This window comes from Phalacrocorax aristotelis, chromosome 1 (assembly GCF_949628215.1).
Source record: "Phalacrocorax aristotelis chromosome 1, bGulAri2.1, whole genome shotgun sequence".
NCBI lineage: Eukaryota > Metazoa > Chordata > Aves > Suliformes > Phalacrocoracidae > Phalacrocorax > Phalacrocorax aristotelis.
Genome location: NC_134276.1, coordinates 26540319 through 26560414, shown reverse-complemented (window position 1 = coordinate 26560414; position 20096 = coordinate 26540319). Strand labels below are relative to the sequence as shown.

The 20096-nt window shown below is 37.1% G+C and overlaps 1 protein-coding gene across 7 annotated transcripts in view; it reads right to left on the bottom strand.

The window, feature by feature from the left end:
• NBEA (neurobeachin) overlaps window positions 1-20096 on the bottom strand; it is a 507728-nt gene that overhangs the window by 369334 nt on the left and 118298 nt on the right. For all 7 annotated transcript variants that reach the window (XM_075085055.1, XM_075085072.1, XM_075085081.1 and 4 more), the window contains exons 8-10: window positions 15844-15990; window positions 8275-8472; window positions 7848-7981 (exon numbers count right to left, since the gene is read on the bottom strand). In XM_075085055.1, the coding sequence (XP_074941156.1) occupies window positions 7848-7981; window positions 8275-8472; window positions 15844-15990 (479 nt within the window). The remainder of the gene's footprint in view (window positions 1-7847; window positions 7982-8274; window positions 8473-15843; window positions 15991-20096) is intronic.

Sequence of the window (20096 nt, the reverse complement as noted above, 5' to 3'; positions counted from 1 at the left end):
CTAAAAATATAATTAATTTCACGACAATATTTTTCCAGCAGTTTTCCATTATTTAGAAGCAGCAGAAAAAGGTTGCAAACCAAAACATGAAGATGCTGTATTTCCAATGGTTATGACACTGCTTATGCTATAATTAGTGTACCATAGAGACAGTAAGTCTCTGGAATACTGTTCGGGAAAAACTGAAGATTAATTACATTGTAACAGTATTGCCTGATTTTCCCCTCAAACATACACGTCCCTTCTGAAGACTTAAAAAAAAACACCACCAAAACTTTTTTTCTGATAAATAAAAGGTACAGAGAATTGGTGTTCACAGCATACACTGCCTGACTGGAAGATGTTCCTGAGGATGCTTTCATGTCTATACATATTTATTATATTTGTGAAGTCCCTACCTTTATAATTCAGTTATTGTTATGATGTGCACTGTGAAGTTACAATGTTTTAACATAACAATGTTTCTGCCATCAATCTTCAGTCAACAGTCATGCAATGTTGCTTCTTAAATAAAAAATATACTACAGATATTCACAAAAACAACACTTCTATAGATAAGTCTTCAAAATTCCAAAATATGATACTTTCTTCTTCATTAAAAATACGAATAATGACACACATGAAAAAGTATTCCATTTACACAGCCCATTTATATCTATGGGAATTTTAAAGAACCTTTTCATATTACACATAAAAAGCTTACAGTGGAAATCCCCGGGTTCGAAATTCCTATGCTATGGCAATAACGGAAAAGAAAGAGCCTCCTTTGTTGAAGTGTAAATTGATCGGTAGTTCCACTAAGCAAACAATAATTACTGTTTTGTGGAACTAAAGTACAGGACAATTTAGATGAACTACACTTATGAAATGAGTTTCTGTGCCTTCACTTAGAAATGAAGCATCCTATTAAGAACATCAGTTATATATTCAAGCAAACTCAGATGAAAAAGGCTTTGGAGTAATAAAGAAAACCCTAGAAGTCAGGAATTTGCACCACTAGGATAAAAGTGAAATATATCTTGGTTTTTTTTGTTGTTATTATTTTTTTAAATCACCATATGGATAAATTTCTCTGGTCTACTCCTTCCCATGATATTTTCTCTGAAATATTTACCTTAATTACTTTAAGTTTCATCTTGGATTGTATATTAAAAAGTTATCTGCATTGTGTTTTACAAAAGGCATCTTTAATTAAAGTAGGCATGTAGCTATAAAGATCTAAGTATGTTGATTAATAACAGATGATTTGTTATCAGAACAGTATTTCTTCTGTCTGATTGTCTTTGGGAAGGATCCTTTATAAACTAATTCTATTTGTATTTCCAGCTTCTCCAAAGACAAAAGGCTTGTATAATGAAATCCGTCAAAGGCTGTTAACACGGAAACTTTTGAAAACTAATCTTTGCACAAACAGATGAAGTGGTATTAAGGAAAATCATACACCAACAATTAATGTTTTGTTTTTACACAAAAAGAACCCAGTCCTAAGGTACTTGCCCCTTAACTGGCTGTAGTGAGATTTACTATTAGTAGTAGTACTATTCAGTCTGCTGGCCACCCATTACATCTCATTTTTAGCAAACAGTTTAAAGTAAGTTTGGATGATCCATTAAGTATTTTGTTACTTCATCAGAATATTTACTAAATGTTTCATAATATGGACTTAGAAATCCTACGGGAGAAGCATTAGCAATATATTAGCAATATATTTTGATGCATCAAGCTTCCTGGGGTGCATCAAGCACTGCATTGCTAGCTGGTCACGGGAGGTGATTTTCCTGCTCTACACTGCACCTGTGCAGCCTCATCTCGAGTACTGTGGGCAGTTTTGGGCGCCACAGTACATTAAGAATATAAAGCTACTAGAAAGTGTTCAGAGGAGGGCCACGAAGTTGGTGAAGGGTTTAGAGGAGAAACCATAGGAGGAGCGGCTAAAGTCACTTGGTTTGTTCAGCCTGAAGAAGAGACTGAGAGGAGACCTCATCACAGTCTACAGCTTCCTCACAAGGGGAGGAGGAGGGGCAGGCGCTGATCTCTTCTCTTTGGTGACCAATGACAGGACCTGAGGGAATGGCAGGAAGATGGGCCAGGGGAGGTTTAGGCTGGATATTAGGAAAAGGTTCTTCACCCAGAGGGTGGTGGAGCACTGGAACAGGCTCCCCAGGGAGGCAGTCACGGCACCAAGCCTGATGATATTCAGTAAGCACTTGGGCAATGCTCTCAGATGCATGGTGTGAATTTGGGTTTGTCCTGTGCAGGGACAGGAGTTGGACTCAGTGATCCTTGTGGGTCCGTTCCAGCTCAGGACATTCTATCATTTGATTCTATACACAGAAGATGCAAGATGATCTCCACTTCCTTACTTCATTCCTTCAGGAAGAAAATCAAAGCACAAAGGGTAAGCATGGATTTCAAAAACTGTTTTGACTGCACTTATAATACAGGTTGGAAATACACAAAAAGGGATTTTCATCAAGGTATATTCGCTGGTAAAGCATGAAATAAACATTTGTGCATGTATTAATGCAGTCAATTGCTCTGCTGTTACATTACTAATTATTAATATTCATTCATATTTATGCAGTCATGGCCACTAAAGCCTGTGTGCTGCAAAGCCAAGAAGGGTTCCCCTAACCAGGCTGGAGGCAAGATAAACTCAGAGCAGAAGAAAGGCAGACAGATGGTGGGGATGGAGAGGAAGTTCCCATGAGCTACAGCTACGGCACCTCTCTAAGGTGCTTCCTTAGCTTCCAGCTTAACTACATTTTTTCTTTCTGTAAGCTTGTTGGAGAGAAAGGGGAAACTACTTCTTTCTTTTCCCTTTTCCCCTTCTTCTCTTAACATATGATGAAGACAATAAGAAAAGACTACTAAATATGTTTCATCCAAACTGATGCCACTAAACACAAGTCAGCTGAATAGGTGTGGCATGGGAGAACTGGAGAGGCAAGTCACTGCAAACCTCTGTTACGGGCATAACATTTTGGGGTATAGACTCCAGTCATAAATTAGTCACCCTTAATAGGTTGTGGATCTTCTGGAACATGCAGACGTACTGCAGTTTGGAAGTTTACAAAGGTTTTCTACCACATGATACAGTGACTGTATCTTCATTATAAACTATTATCCAGTCAGGGGGATTTGGCAAGTCACCACTCCTGCTGTCACAGTCTGGGAAGACTCCAGTACAACTGATTTCATCTGAGTACAGCTAGGTTATACCAGAGATGTGAAATTTCGGGTGTAACATGCAGCCTTCTTCCCTTCAAAATGCATTAGGAGAGGGTTATCAGCACCTGACTCTGCAACTCTGCAAAGTCTAAACTGTAGAATGGAGGCAGTGATGGAGTGGGACCCTGGGTCTCCACCTGAGGCACAAAGGTAAATGCAACGGCCTCAGAAAGGATGACTTTCATACCCACTCTCAAGTTTAAACACCAGGGCCAGCAGTGGCAAACAAGCAAATCCTTAAAAGACAGTAGGAGAGGACAAGTTACGTATGTAGGATACTACTTTGCATTCATCATAGTTGATACTATGATCTTAAATTCAATTGAACTAATGACATTAGTAAGAATTATTGGGAATTCATGGATTTTTCCATATTAAGCTAATAAAAAACCCAAGACATTAATTTTCCTATTTCCTATCAAGCTGTGCTATTTCCTATCTGTGAGAACTGATAGGAAAACTGCCTATTTCCTGTCAAACTATCCATCAAAAAGCAGAAGCAGCAACACAACTAGTTAAGACAGGAACCAAATAAGTCATTATCTGAATATTAGAAGAACTAAAAAAAATGTGTACAAGATACTAGTTGATCAAAGCAAAACACACAAACATTTACAGGAAAAGATGAAGAACAGGAGTTGAAATATTATTGCTTCTCCCCTCACCAATGTTTCCACTCACTGACTTACTCACAATAGGTGGGCAATATACTCTGTAACAGGGCTACCTATATTAAAGAGTAAAAATAATGTAAGTAATAAAACTGACTGGAAAGATGCCTACGTTTACTTTACTACAAATTTTAGGTGGGTGCATATATCACCTTTAAGAAAGTTAATGTGGGCCTAGGCATTGAATTTATTTAGTATGATAAACAGTAACAATATTTTTAATTTTTATTGTATGGTGTATGCGATCTAGCAAATCCAGTTAGTAACTTCTAGAACCAGTAAATAACAGAATTCTTGGAATGTCTTCATCTATTTAAGCAAACAGTTACAGCTCCTTCTGCTTTCAAATATTTTCCCAATATGGTGCAGTCCAAAACAACAATCTCATCTGAATTGACACTTGTTATTTATTCTGTGATGGAATTGGGTCAGTGCCAAAGACTGCGCACCCAATACCTTGTCCGGATCAGTCTGTGTGTCAGTGCTCAGCAGACCCAAACGAATACACGAGAGACCACAAGTGAACAAAGCAAGTCCTTCCTATATTACCCATATACAGTATAATCAAAGGTAACAACAACAATAACCTAACAGAAAAAAGCACTCTATTCTTCTTTTTATTACATAAACACCTTATTGACCTAAACTGCTACATTTTCTATTCTAATCAGGGTACTGAAAAGCAGGATGAAAAGTAGCAGTCTTGGCATTCAAGTTGAGGGACCACTCTCCTGAAGAGCAGGTGCCCCACTTAATCCAAGAAAACATCCTTGAGAAATGAGCTCAGTTTCCCTTCTTTTAATTTCAGTGTATGAGAGCATAAGAATCTCTACAGTGCTTCAAAAGCAGAATTGTAGGTTATTTCAATACTTGGTTTCATGGAAGATGTACATAAGGCACACAGGGACATACATATTACAGAAATAGAGAACATTTACAGATACCATTAAACCACAAAGTTGCTATATTCATATTGCCCTTCTTTAGAATTTAAATTTTTATTTACAATTAATTTATTAATTTTAAAAAGATTAAAATTATAAGTGGATCAAGACGATTAAAAAACAAGGTGTTCCCTCATGGTCCGGGTAACAAAACCCTTCTAATGTTAAAAAAAAAATCAGAACCTTGATCTTATTAAACAGATTTTAATATGTGCGGGAGAGAAGGAGGTGAGAAGGATTCAGAAAAGTAGTCTCGAAATCTCAGACACTCACACTGGGATATCGACCTATTTATACTTTCTACTGCCCAGGAAGACATTAAGACAAAAGGCAGCACAGCAATTCAAGGGACAACTTCTGAGTCCCCCCAGGGTGGCCACCAGAAAGAAATTCTTCAGCCATAGTAAACCATTACAGACAAAACGGTCTACTGTCACCACTGTCATCAAGCATCATCTGGATCTCTTTTTTTGTTTTGTTTTGTTTCGTTTTGTTTTGGCAAAGCAGCATAAAGATTATCTGCTTATAAAAATACACAGATTGTAATGGCTGACTGCCCACACTTTTCAGAAAGGAGTTCTGCAGCCCTCTGATACTGTTGTAGATTTTCATAGAAGGGAATAAACAATTTAGAAGGGAATAAACAAGTATCAGATACAGTTCAACAACTGCATTTTAGAAATGAACAAATAGAGAAGAGTCTAAGAAACAAGGCGGGAAAAGGAAAGGACTCAGTAAGTATACTTTTTCCATTAGTCCACTCCACAAATAAATCTGAAACGTAACCCTGATTTTCATGTTTAGCCTCCTTTCCCCATTATCTCCTTTCTTTGCCCCCAGAAATCTTTTATTCCTTTATTTGCCTACTTTACTTAAACTATTATTTTTCTCAATATCTACATCCTATTAAATTAAATATAAGAAAATAATGCACATACACCAAACCCATGGTAATTCAACATTTAAGTTACATCTCATCAAGCAGCCATTTGCTTAAAAATATTTTGAATATGTTCTCGAGTTAGGATCACATATTTTTGTATTATGCATTTGTACAATCATACAGCATAATGAATTACAGATATCTCTTCAGAATATAATCTAATTACAGAAGAAATGCATTGATTTATTCAAGAACAACTTTTTTTTCCTACTTACAGTTCAACTAACTCCAGAAATGTTCTGTACATTTTAAATTGAACTTTATGAATGTTCTCACTCACTGGAAAGACCACACACTTAGGAAGAATTACTCTTTATCTCGACTTATAAAACTTACATTATATTAGCTCTCAATTTTTAAACAGACCTAGTTACTGCTTTATCATTTATTACAGACTTAGCTCATTCATGAATTTAACTTATACTTTATTTACATGTGTGGGCACATACACCCATAACCTTCCTTAAATTGGAATAAAGCATTTTTGCCTACTGCTGTGCCAGTAAATAAAAACATACAGGGAATTTTTTTTCCAAATTTATTTCAAACCAAGCTTTTTGGTTTTGGTTTTTTTTTTCTATTCTCCTTACTTCACAATACTTCAATGTAAAGTACATACTGGAAAACAGACTACAAAAAGTAAATATCGCACATGAGCCAATAAACAACCAGCTTTTCTGTCTTTGACATTGAGTTAAACAAGTTGCACCACTATACTGCTTGGAAGTAGAATTCATTATTTTTGAGTGTGGTATTACTTTTAACATTGCACTACAATATTCTCATTAAATGCATTAATGTTTCACACTACAGAAACAAACAGAAACCAGCAGCCATCTTAGCTACAAATATTTGAGTTACCAAAGGGGAAAACAGATGACTGACAAAGCTTCACCAAATTTATGAATTTCTTAAATTAGACTAAGACAAGTGATCTTTCATGAGAAATTATACCAATGTATCACTTCCAGTTGAATTTTTTCAAAACTGTCAGCAATTTTACTATTATTTAATTATTTTTCAGTTAACTAATTTATTACCAAAATATCTAAAGCAAAAGAAAATATCCAGAATAATTAATAGCGGGGTATTCCAAGCAGGAATAATAATTCCAAGCCATGTACTCTGAATTATGCTCCAATTTTATAAATTTATTCAAATACAATAGTCAGCTTATGCTGCCCCTAAACACTGCTTTCTAGCAGGTTTTGGTTACATACCATCCTACAGGGAAACACTGTACCAGTTCTTCAGCATTACCTTTTCAATTTTGTTACCTCCAAAGGATTAGGCCACACACTTTGTTCTGACAAGTTTAGACATCTTGTGTTGCCACTAGAATAGGAGCCTGCCCTGCCAAGCAGGGAAAAAGAGACCTTCTTTGCAAAAATAACTACAGCTGAGCTATCTCTGAACAAGTCAGCGTAGGTAATAACAGACTCTTAAACAGTCCTTTGCAGGCTATACACAGAAGCATTCATCTAACTTCTGTGCAGGCTTTTCAACCTAGGGATTAATTCCATAGTATCAGAGCAGAGACTTCACCTGTCCCTGTTTAAACCTCTCCTGGTGTGTCCCCGGTCACTGCTGCAATTGTAATATTTCCACAAAATAACTGATCATAACTCTATGACTTTCTGACCATGTATTAATATGGAAGGAGGTATCTTCCGTTAATTTTGAATTTTATTAAATATGAATTCAAATACACAGACTTTGAGAAAGTAAACAACATTAAATTATCAAGTAAAAGCATATTGGCTTCTTTTAAAAGTTGCAAGAACTGTCATAAAACTATCCTTAAAGACTCTAGAGTATTTTGAATTTGTATGTAATCCAACCAATTTTATGCCAGTTCCATCTGGAATCTCATCAGATTAATACAATTTACACATCTCTACAGTAAACTATTTTTAAAAAATAATATTATTTTCAAAGAAACAAGGGTAAAATGTAAGTCTCAGCATTTGAAACAGAAAACAAATCAAACATGCCCACAACAAAAATGGGAATATTCTTAGCTTAACTTAGTTTTTATCTTGCTTGAAAGAAGCTTACCAAACTGTTGTTTCCACCTGACTGTCATGCAGCTGCCGATTGTCTAACTGGGCAAAGAGAGGAAAAAGAACTTGAATCCCTCCAATGGAATGAATTGCGCTGTGAATGGAGTGCGTTACGATAGCTTTCACATCCTAAATTAAAAAATGAAATAAATAAAAGGAAAAAGCTCAGTTCATCTTAATTTTAAAGTACAGTTACAAACATAACTTGGGGACTCTTTAACACTGAATTGGGTGCAAATTAAATCTTAGTGAAGAAAACAATAATTTTCTCTCTAGAAAGTGAGCAGAGAAAGTCCAGTTCAAACGATAAGTATATTAAGAGCTGAAATAATACAAAATAACAATCTCTTACACTAGCACACAAATCCTCTTATTATCCAAAATATGTTGAGCTAACAGAACATCAATTTAGTAGCACAAACCTGAAGCATAAGAGCATGGGGGGAGTGTACAAAAATTGAAGGATTTTCCTTTGGTGAGGATTCAAGGCATAGCTGAGCATCGGTAGCCTTTGCATTGTAAGTAAAAGCAATGCTACTTGCAAGTTTCCCATCGTACAGCACTTGTTTATGGTGCTCAGCCAGATGAATATCACTCTCAGATTTAAATTTGAATGTGCTCTGAAAAGAAAGAAAACACAGCTTTTACAAAGTAAATATTTTAGACAAAATCCTTGCCACAAAATGTGCAGAAAATACATTGGAAATGAGAAGGAGTCCAGAAACTGCTAAACTTTAATTTTCCAGTAGTTTAATGCTACTGAACAATGGGACTTTTTTTTTTTATTTATTTACTCTACTCCACATCTACTTGCCAATATATTTGGTATTTTATGTAGGGTTTTTTCTCTCTCTCCTTTCAGCGTCAGTTTTAACAAGTTTCAGAAGTAATTACCTCAAAGAAATGTGTCACACTAAACAGCTATAAATATATTAAAATAAAAAATTGAGCATACAACACATTAAAAATAAAGAACAAATTAAATGCCTTGTATTTTAGTTTATATAAAATCAATCAAATTAGAATATCAAATCCTATACCATTTTGATTAAAGGAACAGTTATTCTTACACAGCATTAAAAACCATGCTTCATTAACAGTCAGGAGCATATATAAACAAAGTACTTACACAGAAAAAAATCAAAATAAAGCTATAAATACCATATTTAAAATTAATGATTCTCAAACTCAAAGTTTTTACAAAGGAAGACTGAAAATTTCTATTATTCTTAAACATACTGTGATTCATATCTCATATAAAACTAGGTTTTCTGGCAACACTGGCAAATCAGTCAAGCACATGAAGATAGATTTCTGCCCTTCTGCAAAGCGTTGTCAGATTTGCTTGGCACGTAACTACCTTTGTATGTAACAAACATTCGACAATGGCAAAAAAACAAGTAGTACTAACACACAGCACTGTACTGATGTAAGTAAAGCAAATTTGTTAGAAATGACCACCATTTAATTAATGCAATATATATATAGTAAGTTATATTTCTAAAATCTTAACTCAGTTTAAAATAATTTATTGCTGAGGTTAATTATGAATCATTTTGCTTGTTTTCACTGCATATAGCCATCACAATTCTCTTTATCCCTTTGGTACTACCAAATCTTTCCCTCCCTCCCCCCCCTACACCGTAAGGAATCCAATATCTTGAAAGTACCATCACTAGGGTTTGGGTTATCCAGGTTGGAAGAATTAAAATAGGCAACTTATGAGATATCAGCTGCTCTTTCCAAACAAATTACAGATTTCTACCAATTGCATAAACCCATAAAAGCCATCCAGCTTTTGCAGAACTCTCAAGGCTGCTGGAAACCCTGAGAAAATTCCCTTGCTTACAGCCAAATGATGGGAAAGCGCATCTGCTCAATTGACCGACACATGGCAATATAAGGTCTTGTGACAAGCATCCATTTGTATGTGGGTCATAAGATTGATGTAGACTGAATAGATTGGGCATCTGACTATGGCTGCTGGAGAAGCCTTGGAGCACATCTGTCAGTCAGCCCTGTCCCCATGCTTGGTGATGCCAAGCAGAAGGGAAGCAGCAATGCCATGCTGAAAATGTACGAGATGCAGGTACCGTAACAGGGAATGCAAGGAGGAAGGGCAAAAGTGAATAGAAAGTCAGTGGATTAATCTACATTTGGCAAAGGAGGATAATGTTACCTTTAGCTGTATTAGGAGGGTTGCCAGCACATGGAGGGACGTGATCCTTCCCCTCTACTCAGCTCTGGTGAGGCCACACCTGGAGTTCTGGGCTCGCCAGTACAAGAGAGCCATGGACTTACTAGAGACAGTCCAATGAAGGCCCACCAAAATAATTGAGTGGACCATCCTCTGTGAGGGAAGGTTGAGAGAGCTGGGACTGTCCAGCCTGCAGAAAAGGAGCCTCAGGGGGGATCTCACCAATGTGTGTAAGTATCTGAAGGTGCAAAGAAGATGGAGTCAGGCTCTTCTCCGTGGTGCCCAGTGACAGGGCCAGAGGCAATGGGCACGAAGTGAAACACAGCAGGTTCCCTCTGAACACCAGGAAACACTTTTTCACTGTGAGGGTACTCAGCAAGGTGGCAGAGTCTCCTTCAGAGATATTCAAAAGCTGTCTGGACACAGTCCTGGGCAACTGGTTCCAGGTGGCCATGCTTGAGCAGGGGGTTGGACCAGATGACCTCCAGAAGTGCCTTCCAATAACCTCAAACATTCTGTGATTCTGTGATTTGCATTTGGGTTAGGAGTCCATTTTGTAGGGAAACTCCCAGTGATCCCTACTTACTGCTCTGTTCATACTGCAAAGCTGTTCAGAACCAACAAGACTTCCTTTTAGCTGAAACTCAAATGTCCTCCAACTGGTGGTAGTCATTCAGCCCAAAGGATCAGACTACAACCAACCTGAAGTAAAACTCCCAAAATATACACACTGTGCGGATCCAGCCCTCAGCATCAAATGTTTTAGTCTAGAAATGTGTTCCTATTGTGCCACACTACTTACTGAAGTAGAAAGAGTATTATGCTTAGAGATTGAGAGCTGGCTCCCTGTTGATATGGCTGGCTACATCTCACTTATCAGGAAATGACTGCTACAGATTACAGATTTACCCTGAGGAAGGTGATGATGTATTTCTCCCCAGAGGGCATTTTTAACTCTACAGAAAAATCTCTATGCACTTTCTGCAGAGACATAAATAATTAAGTGATTTCATTGATTTCCAAAGATATCTGCATTCTGCATCTACTGTATATTGATGTTTTATCACATGAAAACACTTCTTACCTGGAAATTTTTTCATGCCTCTAAGCTTTGACAGGTCCGAAAGCTCAGAATCTTTCACCTCTTGTCCTGGTTTCAGCTGGGATAGAGTTAATTGTCTTCCTAGTAGCTGATATAATGCTGTGTTTTGGATTTAGTATGAGAATAATGTTGGTAACACACTGATTTTTCCGTTGTTGCCAAATAGTGCTCACACTAAGCCAAGGGCTTTTCAGCTCCGCATGCTCTGCTGGGTGCACAAGAAGCTGGGAGGGGGCACAGCCAAGAGAGCTGATCCAAACTGGCCAAAGGGATATTCCATACCATAGGACATCATGCTCAGTATGTACTGGGGAGTGTTGGCCAGGGGGCAGCGATTGATGCTCGGGGACTGGCTGGGCATCAGTCAATGGGTGGTAAGCGGTATTCTCATACTAAATCCAAAACACAGCATTATATCAGCTACTAGGAAGACAATTAACTCTATCCCAGCTGAAACCAGGACACCTTTTAATGTGACACATTTGACACATTTTAAAAGTGTCAGATTAATCTACCATCCTTTCAGAAGGCTTAGTGGGGAAGAGACAATCACATAGTCCTACTGCCAGTACAGTTTCCTCTCTTCTAGGCTTAAAAGCTTGATTACATGTCATTTCTATGCAATAGTTACTAAGTGTAGCAGCTTTTTAATATTGCTACTCACACAATCAATGTAACATTTTTTGTTCAAAAAATAATAGGCCTTCTGCTAGAACTAAAAATTTAGTATTTCAAATTAAACGATTTGCTTAATAAATAAATTCTTATATTAAGGCATGCTGATCACAACTAAATGCACTCAGAAGGACATGTTGAGCAAGACCTGCATGGAAGAATTATGAACTGTTTCTGTGTTACAATGTTCTGTAATAAGCATGTAATGTGCAATAAATAATATAACGTAAATATATATTAAAATTATACAAGTATATATAAACACTAAATAAAGCTTATTTTAATGACTCTAGCTAATTCTAAAATCCATGCTTCTACCTGCATCACAGAATACAGATGGGACAAGGTCCAACAGATTCACTTTTCTTTGTAGATTCAAGATCTGTGTGGCTTTGGCGTTATTTGCAATATTACATACTATATAAATTCACAGATGCGTGCCTATTACACTGTCCTGAGCTTGGTATGTTGGTAGAGTATGCAGATTTCTCTGTATTCCAGATGTCTTAATGACAGTCATTGTAGACCAGGGACACTATGAATGATTGTGAGGGTAGCTGAATGAAAGGCAAAATCATAGCCTCTTGTCATGGACAAAGCAGGTAGGGCACTAAATAAAGGATGTTCACTTTCCCTAAAGAATCAGAATTTTGGGGTATAGTGGACTAAAGAAATGTATATCAATGGAACTACCACAGACAGTCACAGCAAAGAAAAAACATCTGTATGAAGACATTCTGCAAAAATTCTCAAGTATTTTGAATAATCTTCCTTTGGGAGAAAATCTTTTGCACAACTGGAGTTCAGAATGCATCTAGAACACTTTCTCTTTTGGAAAAGTTGAACAGTTGATTCTCCCAGTTCGTTAACAATACCAACAATTAGAATGAACTGGACATGTAGTGAACTACTTAAGAAAAGTTTCTGAAAGGCCAGTTTGCATCAGCAAGTTAGGTAAGAGCAAGAATGTGATCTCTGATGTCCAGCAATTCAAGCTATGTGTCAACTGAGGCTCCCTTGGACTATGGAAAACCATACTGAACTGTTCTGAATGGATGGGGGAGATAAGGATTTTATGGGTGGACTGTTCAGTGGATAAGGAAGTGGTTGGATGGTCACATCCAGAGGGTGGTGGTCAATGGCTCAATGTCCAGATGGAGATAAGTGACGAGTGGTGTCCCTCAGGGGTCCAAACTGGGACTAGTACTGTTTAATATCTTCATCAGTGACACAGACAGTGGGATCAAGTGCACCCTCAGCAAGTTTGCTCATGACAGCAAGCTGAGCAGTGCAGCTGATACACCAGAAAGATGGGATGTCATCCAAAGAGACCTAGACAAGCTGGAGAGATGGGCCTGTGAGAAATTAATGAGGTTCAACAAGGCCAAGTGTGGGATCCTGCACCTGGGTCAGGGCAACCCCCAGTATCAATAGAGGCTGGGGGATGAAAGGATTGAGAGCAGTCCTGCGGAGAATGACTTGGGGGTACTGGTGTATGAAAAGCTGGACATGGGCCAACAATGTGCACTTGCAGCCCAGAAGGCCAACTGTACCCTGGGCTGCATCAAAATCAGCCTGGCCAGCAGGTTGAGGGAGGTGATTCTACCCCTCTGCTCCACTCTGGTGAGACTCCACCTGGAGTGCTGTGTCCAGCTTGGAGCCCTCAGCACAGAAAGGACATGGACCCGTTGGAGCAGGTCCAGAGGAGGGCCACAAAAATGATCCGAGGGCTAAAGCACCTCTCCTACAAGGACAGGCTGAAAGAGTTGGGGTTGTTCAGCCTGGAGAAGAGAAGGCTGCAGGGAGACCTTATTGCAGCCTTCCGTTACTTGAAGGGGGACTATAGGAAAGATGGGGGCAATCTCTGTAGCAAGGCCTGTTGTGATATGAAAAGGGGTAATGGTTTTAAAATAAAGGAGAGTAGATTTAGACTGGATATGAGGGAAAAAATTTTTACAATGAGGGTGGTGAAACACTGGCACAGGTTGCCCAGAGACGCTGTGGAGGTCCCATCCCTAGAGACATTCAAGGTCAGGTTGGACGGGGCTCTGAGCAACCTTATCTAGTTGAAGATGTCCCTGGTCACTGCAGGGTGGTTGGACTAGACAACCTTTAAAGGTCCCTTCCAACCCAAACTATCCTATGATTCTATGATGGACCTTTGCACCTGCACAAAATCTGAAAGAATTTCCAGAAATAAACTTAACTGAGACATGAAAGAGGCAAGCTTTGAGTGAAAGCCACAATCAGTGCCCTGATATCTCTAAATTGCAGGATGTGGTTCCTTTTTTTTTTTTGTAGACCTTGCGTTGGAAGAACCTGAGAAAAAAGGGTTCTGGTTTGTCTTATTTTTGGAAACAATTTAAAAGAAGAAATTTGTGTTATTTCTAGGGTCCTGCTCTAGGAGCCTGCTCTTTTTACCTGTTATTAGTAAAATATACTTTCAGATTCAGACAAGGAAGGAAACTACTTTAGAGAGGAAGGAGGCACTAACTGTGCTGGCAACAGGACCTAAACCTAAAAACCTGATATACCAAAGAAGAATATCCCGAAAGTATTAAATTTCATCTAACTGACATTTTACAAAAATCAGCAAGAAGCTACAGGTCTGAAGAAATGCAGTTTAAGGGAAGCCTATGAATCAAACAAGGTAATTTGACAACACTGTAATAAGGTTAGTGCAGTAATTGCTGGAAACATCATTTAGCATGAAAGCATGTATGGCTTATGAACCCCTTCAACACTCACAAAATATTACATAATAATTTTCACTTGAAACAAATGAAAGCATTATTCCTATTTGATACCACTTCAGTATATTGCTGCAAATCCAGGAACCTAATAAATTCATAATGATTTATTACATTTATTCTTAAGAACTCTAAGGTTACATTACTTTCCTTTGTAAAAAAAAGAAAATTGCAGAAATATTTATTCAAACAAAATACAGTATTAAGTTCCAAATAAAATACTCCTTGTTTGCACAGGTGATACACTTCTCTTGACTCGCCATTTTTAGTTTCAAAGCAGGTTTTAACCATCAACCATATGTGACAGACGACTTCTCCAAGTAACCTTGACAGATATTTGGCTATGCACACTACTTACATACTATAAAAGATATTTTCCACTGTCACTGTCCTCGATGATGACATCTGTTAGCTGTCATCAAGTGATTTAGATCAATCATTTTAATCTCACCAAATTAATATTATTAGAATCTAAATGTTGATTTTTTACTTGTTATCTTTAAAAGTTTTTATTTTCAGAGTGTATGACATATACTAAGAAACAAAGTCTACTTCAGATGATACTGCAAATTTCACAAAAATAAAATTTGGGAATAATTGATGGTAGATATTCAATAGTGTTTAGCTGGGTTTAGATTAATTTTCAAGCCTTCTCCAATAAGCAGCTTCTGCAGACTTCTACAAAATATCTGCGCTGTTTTTCTTGATGAAATAATACTATACACAGTCATGCCAAGACATAAGTCATTGTTCATACTGGAGATCCAAGTTTATGCACGCACCATTAATTTGTCCAAACTGTCTCCTAAATATCACTGGCAAAACAGCCAGTTGAGCAAAAGCTCACCTTTTACTCCAGCAGAACTGTTTGAAACCGTGCATTTGAACAGAACTGGTTTATTATGCCTCGTTGAACGTTAATCTATCTTAACTCAGGTTTTAAAACACAAACAGTAGAGAGGTTATTCCCCTGGTATTCAGCACACCAAGTACAATACTGCTCTAATCTGATTATGACCCAAAGTCATAAATTTCACATACAAACATGTTTCAGCTATGCTTTAAAGAAATGACTTGCATCTTTCAAGAAGCTGGTGGAAATTAAGGTTAGTTAGGACACTTGAAGAAATATTCTTCTTTTGCTGAAAATAAATCACATAGCTCTACATGATCCTAAGAGGAATATCTGCATGGAAACATATCTTACAAATATATCTATCAATTACTTTCTTTTTCCAGTTTTACATTTTTTAAGACACATTATTACCTTATATCCAGGTCCTAACTGATGTATTGCAAAAATCTGTGCTGGGTTGAGTGCTTCAGTGAATACATACACTGCTCCCAGCTGGCCACAGAACACTCTGTTAGCATCAGCAGTCTCCGAAGAGCCAAGAAAACATTTATCATAGCTCTGTATCAGAAAGAGGCAATGTTAATCAAGTTTAGTCATATAAACTATACAATTAAATAATATTCATGTACAGCTACTGCAGCCAAAAAATAAAAGGAGACTGTAATTAAGAGAATAAATCAATCATTTATTACTTCAATACCTGATTCCCTGTAGTGAACAACTTCATTTTGAATATTGTAGCATTAATTGTTTTACAGGTCAGTATTACAATGCTGTTACAGCTGGCTGCTAGGATTTGTTTTTTATTAATTTTTCAACATACAACAGAGAAAATTAGAACAGTACATTCAAGTAGCAAACAACCTTCCCTATTGCCTTCTAGGAAATACGAAAGCCTTGAAGTTCCTTGTAACTACAATCAGAACTCCCACTGCTAACACATGAGAACAGGCGCTGAAATGCACTTTTCTTTCACTGCCAACAGAGCTAAACATCTCTAGCAGAAAAATACAAATACGATTTTTTCTAGTTTGCAACCGGTGCACTGTCGTCCTCTACGATCACAGTCTATAATGATTTGGTTTGACCTTAAACTCCTGGTCTTCTTCCATAGTCACAAGAGTTGTTATTTTCCATTCCTCCTTCCAACCATTCCTCTGCACAAAGATGTTCTGCAGTTCTCCATCTGTCCACTTCCTATTATTTCAGATCTGAAGTGGGTTTTGTGGCTTCCCCCCCTCCCCCAATTTAATTTTATTTTGCAAGAATTTGGTTAAGTTCTTCCGGTGCTTCCAATAAAAAAGGCTTCAAAGGAAACAAAGCTTAGAACTTAACTGTCTAGAATAAAGATCTGGGGAACTGGAAAACAAGATGCAGCACAAGAGGATAAAAAGAGGAAGCACAAGGATCTTTGCAAGGCTAATCTCTCAGCTTCCTGGAGTTACATGCACTTTAATGGAAACAAGGATCAGGCCTCACTTTTTGAGCTGAATCAGCAAACCCGTAGAACCTGCATTAAGAACCTTGCTTTTTCATCCTGTTGGCTGCTAACTTTCACCCTAAGAAAAATTTTTGTCAGTCTGGAGAATGGAATCAAATACGGTGAACAGCTACAGCAACTGATCTGGGTGGATAAGCTGTTAACAAGGAAAAGTGAACTCTGTCTAAAGAGTTAGGAGGAAGACAAAGATCTGGAGCTCAGCTTTGCAATGAGGTGAAGAAAGAAGTATCCAGTATTTTATCTCTGACTTATCCTCCTTTTGACCAAATACCTCCTCTAATTTTTTTCCCTGTAGAATTTCTAAAATCTTTTTGGTTTTTTTTGGACAAAACTAAAATGCTTCTGAAATAAACTACATCAAAATTGGTTCACAAAGTCATATCCAGGATGCGCAGTGCAAAAGATGGGCTATGAGACCACTTTGACTACTTATAAATCTAATGGTGGAACTTCCTAACAATTTTCAGTTAGTTAAGTTTGAGTGGAAGGTGTCCCTGCCCATGGCAGGGGGGTTGGAACTAGATGATCTTTAAGGTCCCTTCCAACCCAAACCATTCTGTGATTCTGTGATTCATTAAAGTCTTGCTTAGTCTTAAAGGCTTTATGGACAGATGTGCCATTGCTATCAGAAAGTCTGAAGTCAATTCATGTTGAGCAATTGCCATTTTTAATGGTTGAGGAATTTGTCTGAGCTTGATGCCACCCTTTTCCCTAGTTTATACTCACAAATTCTTAGACATACATTCCTGCCTATTACATGGGTATTTTCCTGGATTCTTCTAGTTATCATTAATTGTACAACAGCCATTATAGCTCTCAGTGGATTCAGAGTTTTACATATAATTACATTCTAGGTCTGTCAACCTGTAGTAATTTCCAGTTCTGTCTTTTTTCATTCTTACCAGATTACACTTTCCCATGTTCTGGTGCTTCACTCTGGATTAGGTGTTCCCATTATTTTTAATTGGAGGTCTAATTCCTGATCTGGTAATTTTTATTCATTTCTGTTCCAGATGCCAAACAATCTGTAAACCTCAATGAGTGACTGATTGATTTAAAAATCAGCACCCAATACTCATAGCTCATTTGGTCTTCCTCCAACTATCTCACGTTTCCAGTTTTAAACCTATCAGACACCAACCGATCCAAGTTTTGTTTGCCTATTTCTGTACATCCCCGGTAGTATGTCATTAATGACCCCAAGATGAGGTGACCGATAGATCTGCTTCATTCAGTGCCTTAGACCAAAGCCTCCTACTTTATTTCCATAAAAAGTTAAACTCTTGGGACTTCTGGACCTTGTTACTTAACGACATATCCTTAATATTCTTGATGCTTATAAGCCTTCTTTCAAATGCAGCCCAAGAGCTACTTCTGTCATCAACCAGTTGGCTTTTCACCACTTACGTCAACTTTCAAATCCTTCTACAGTTTCCTTGTCCTACAATGGAAATGCAAGGTTCTGTGTAAGACATCAGGACATCATTAAGTTTATCTTCTTCCAGCTATCTGAACAAAAATCTTCCAAACCTCAGTATCCCCATATTTTACACCTTGAAGAGAAGTTTCATGCTTTCTCTCATGTTACTTCGCATAAATGGTGAAAATTCCTAATCTAACAGCTGTAATAGCCAAACTCTTCCAATTTAACTTCCATCTCAAAGTGTATTTGATCTCTTATAAATAATTAACTCCAGAAGGCCTACAGAGCTGATTGTGACTACTGAGCAGCTAGCAATTGCACACATTTGATTATGTCATACCTTGTCATGCATTTCACTTAATCTTTTTGTCATAAACTCTAGCTATATTTACTCCTTGGAATATAAATAAGTTACTTACCACTAGCTACTATATCTTGTCTAGCACCCTAACACAATGAATCTCAGCATTGCTATGGTTTTTATATTTCATTAAATAATAAAAATGAAGTCAGAGCCAAAAATGGCTCTATAGAAACAGCGTATCAGTAGCATTCACAACAGAAACAGCTATACAAAGAAGCTTAGTGTCTTCCCCTTTTTCATCCGTATTTATATCTTCCCTCTAACATTAAGGCTAAACATTGTGCAACATTTTTAATACAAGGAGGTCCCCTCAAGAGAATGAAAACTCCTGAGGAAGGTTTGAGTGATTTACAGTTTTGCATAAACGACACATTTTACAAATCCCTAGACGAAAACATGTCTATTAAAACAACATACATTTGTGAAGAATATGGATGTGAAGCCTTAATGGCTACTTCACGTAATATTCTATATCTTGCTGCCCATATTACAGAAGCAGTTAAGAACCCAGTGACTTCATGGCTGTATATAAATAAAAATGAATTAGAAGAAATAGAAGTAAACAAAATCATTAAAAATGAAAAAAAACCCCCATCTTTTTAAACTTTCACCCTTTTTGTCATCTGCATATTTACTTCAGTGCCTTCCAGGGTACATATGAAAATTGTAGACTGAGGTAATCTTCAGTTCTTGTTTGGATATAAGAGAAAAATGGCAGATATTGAAAAAAGGTCATAAAAATATAAGAGAATTGTAATGCAGGATCATTCTGAGAAAAAAAAATTAAAATAAATTCACTCTCTACAAAGACAAAAACTATGCTTAAAAAAAAATTTAATTCAACTCAGTCCCTTAATCTTAAACTCAATAATGCAAATCTGATGAATGTTTTATTAATCTAAAAAAATACTTAATCATAAGGCATTTTGTTCAGTGGTAGCTTTGACACAGTGAGCAACTGAAAAATCTTGTCTTCATTATATTTATTGTTTTAAACATTACAGCTCAATTATCTTACAATGTTCTTGTATAAGAAAAGACTGAAAAGATTAAGATGTACTTAGAGAACAATATGCAACTCCTGTCCCTTTCTGTTTTCACTATCTGTTTTCGCAACCTGGGCTGTTAAATCTATCAGTATAATCTACACATAGTTATGCACAACACATAATGTAAAAAAAGAAGACTGATTGGCTGACTTGTGTAGTTTTTTTCTTTCCTCCCAAAGCTATTATGTAAGGTATTTTCTTGTCATCTTGCAGGAAGCTAAAGTTATCTCCAAGTAAAAGGGTACGAAGCTAGAAGTTAACAGCTTATTGCTGGGTAATTGCTCAAGACTTTTCAAGGGAATACTTTTAACAACTCAACCTTTATAT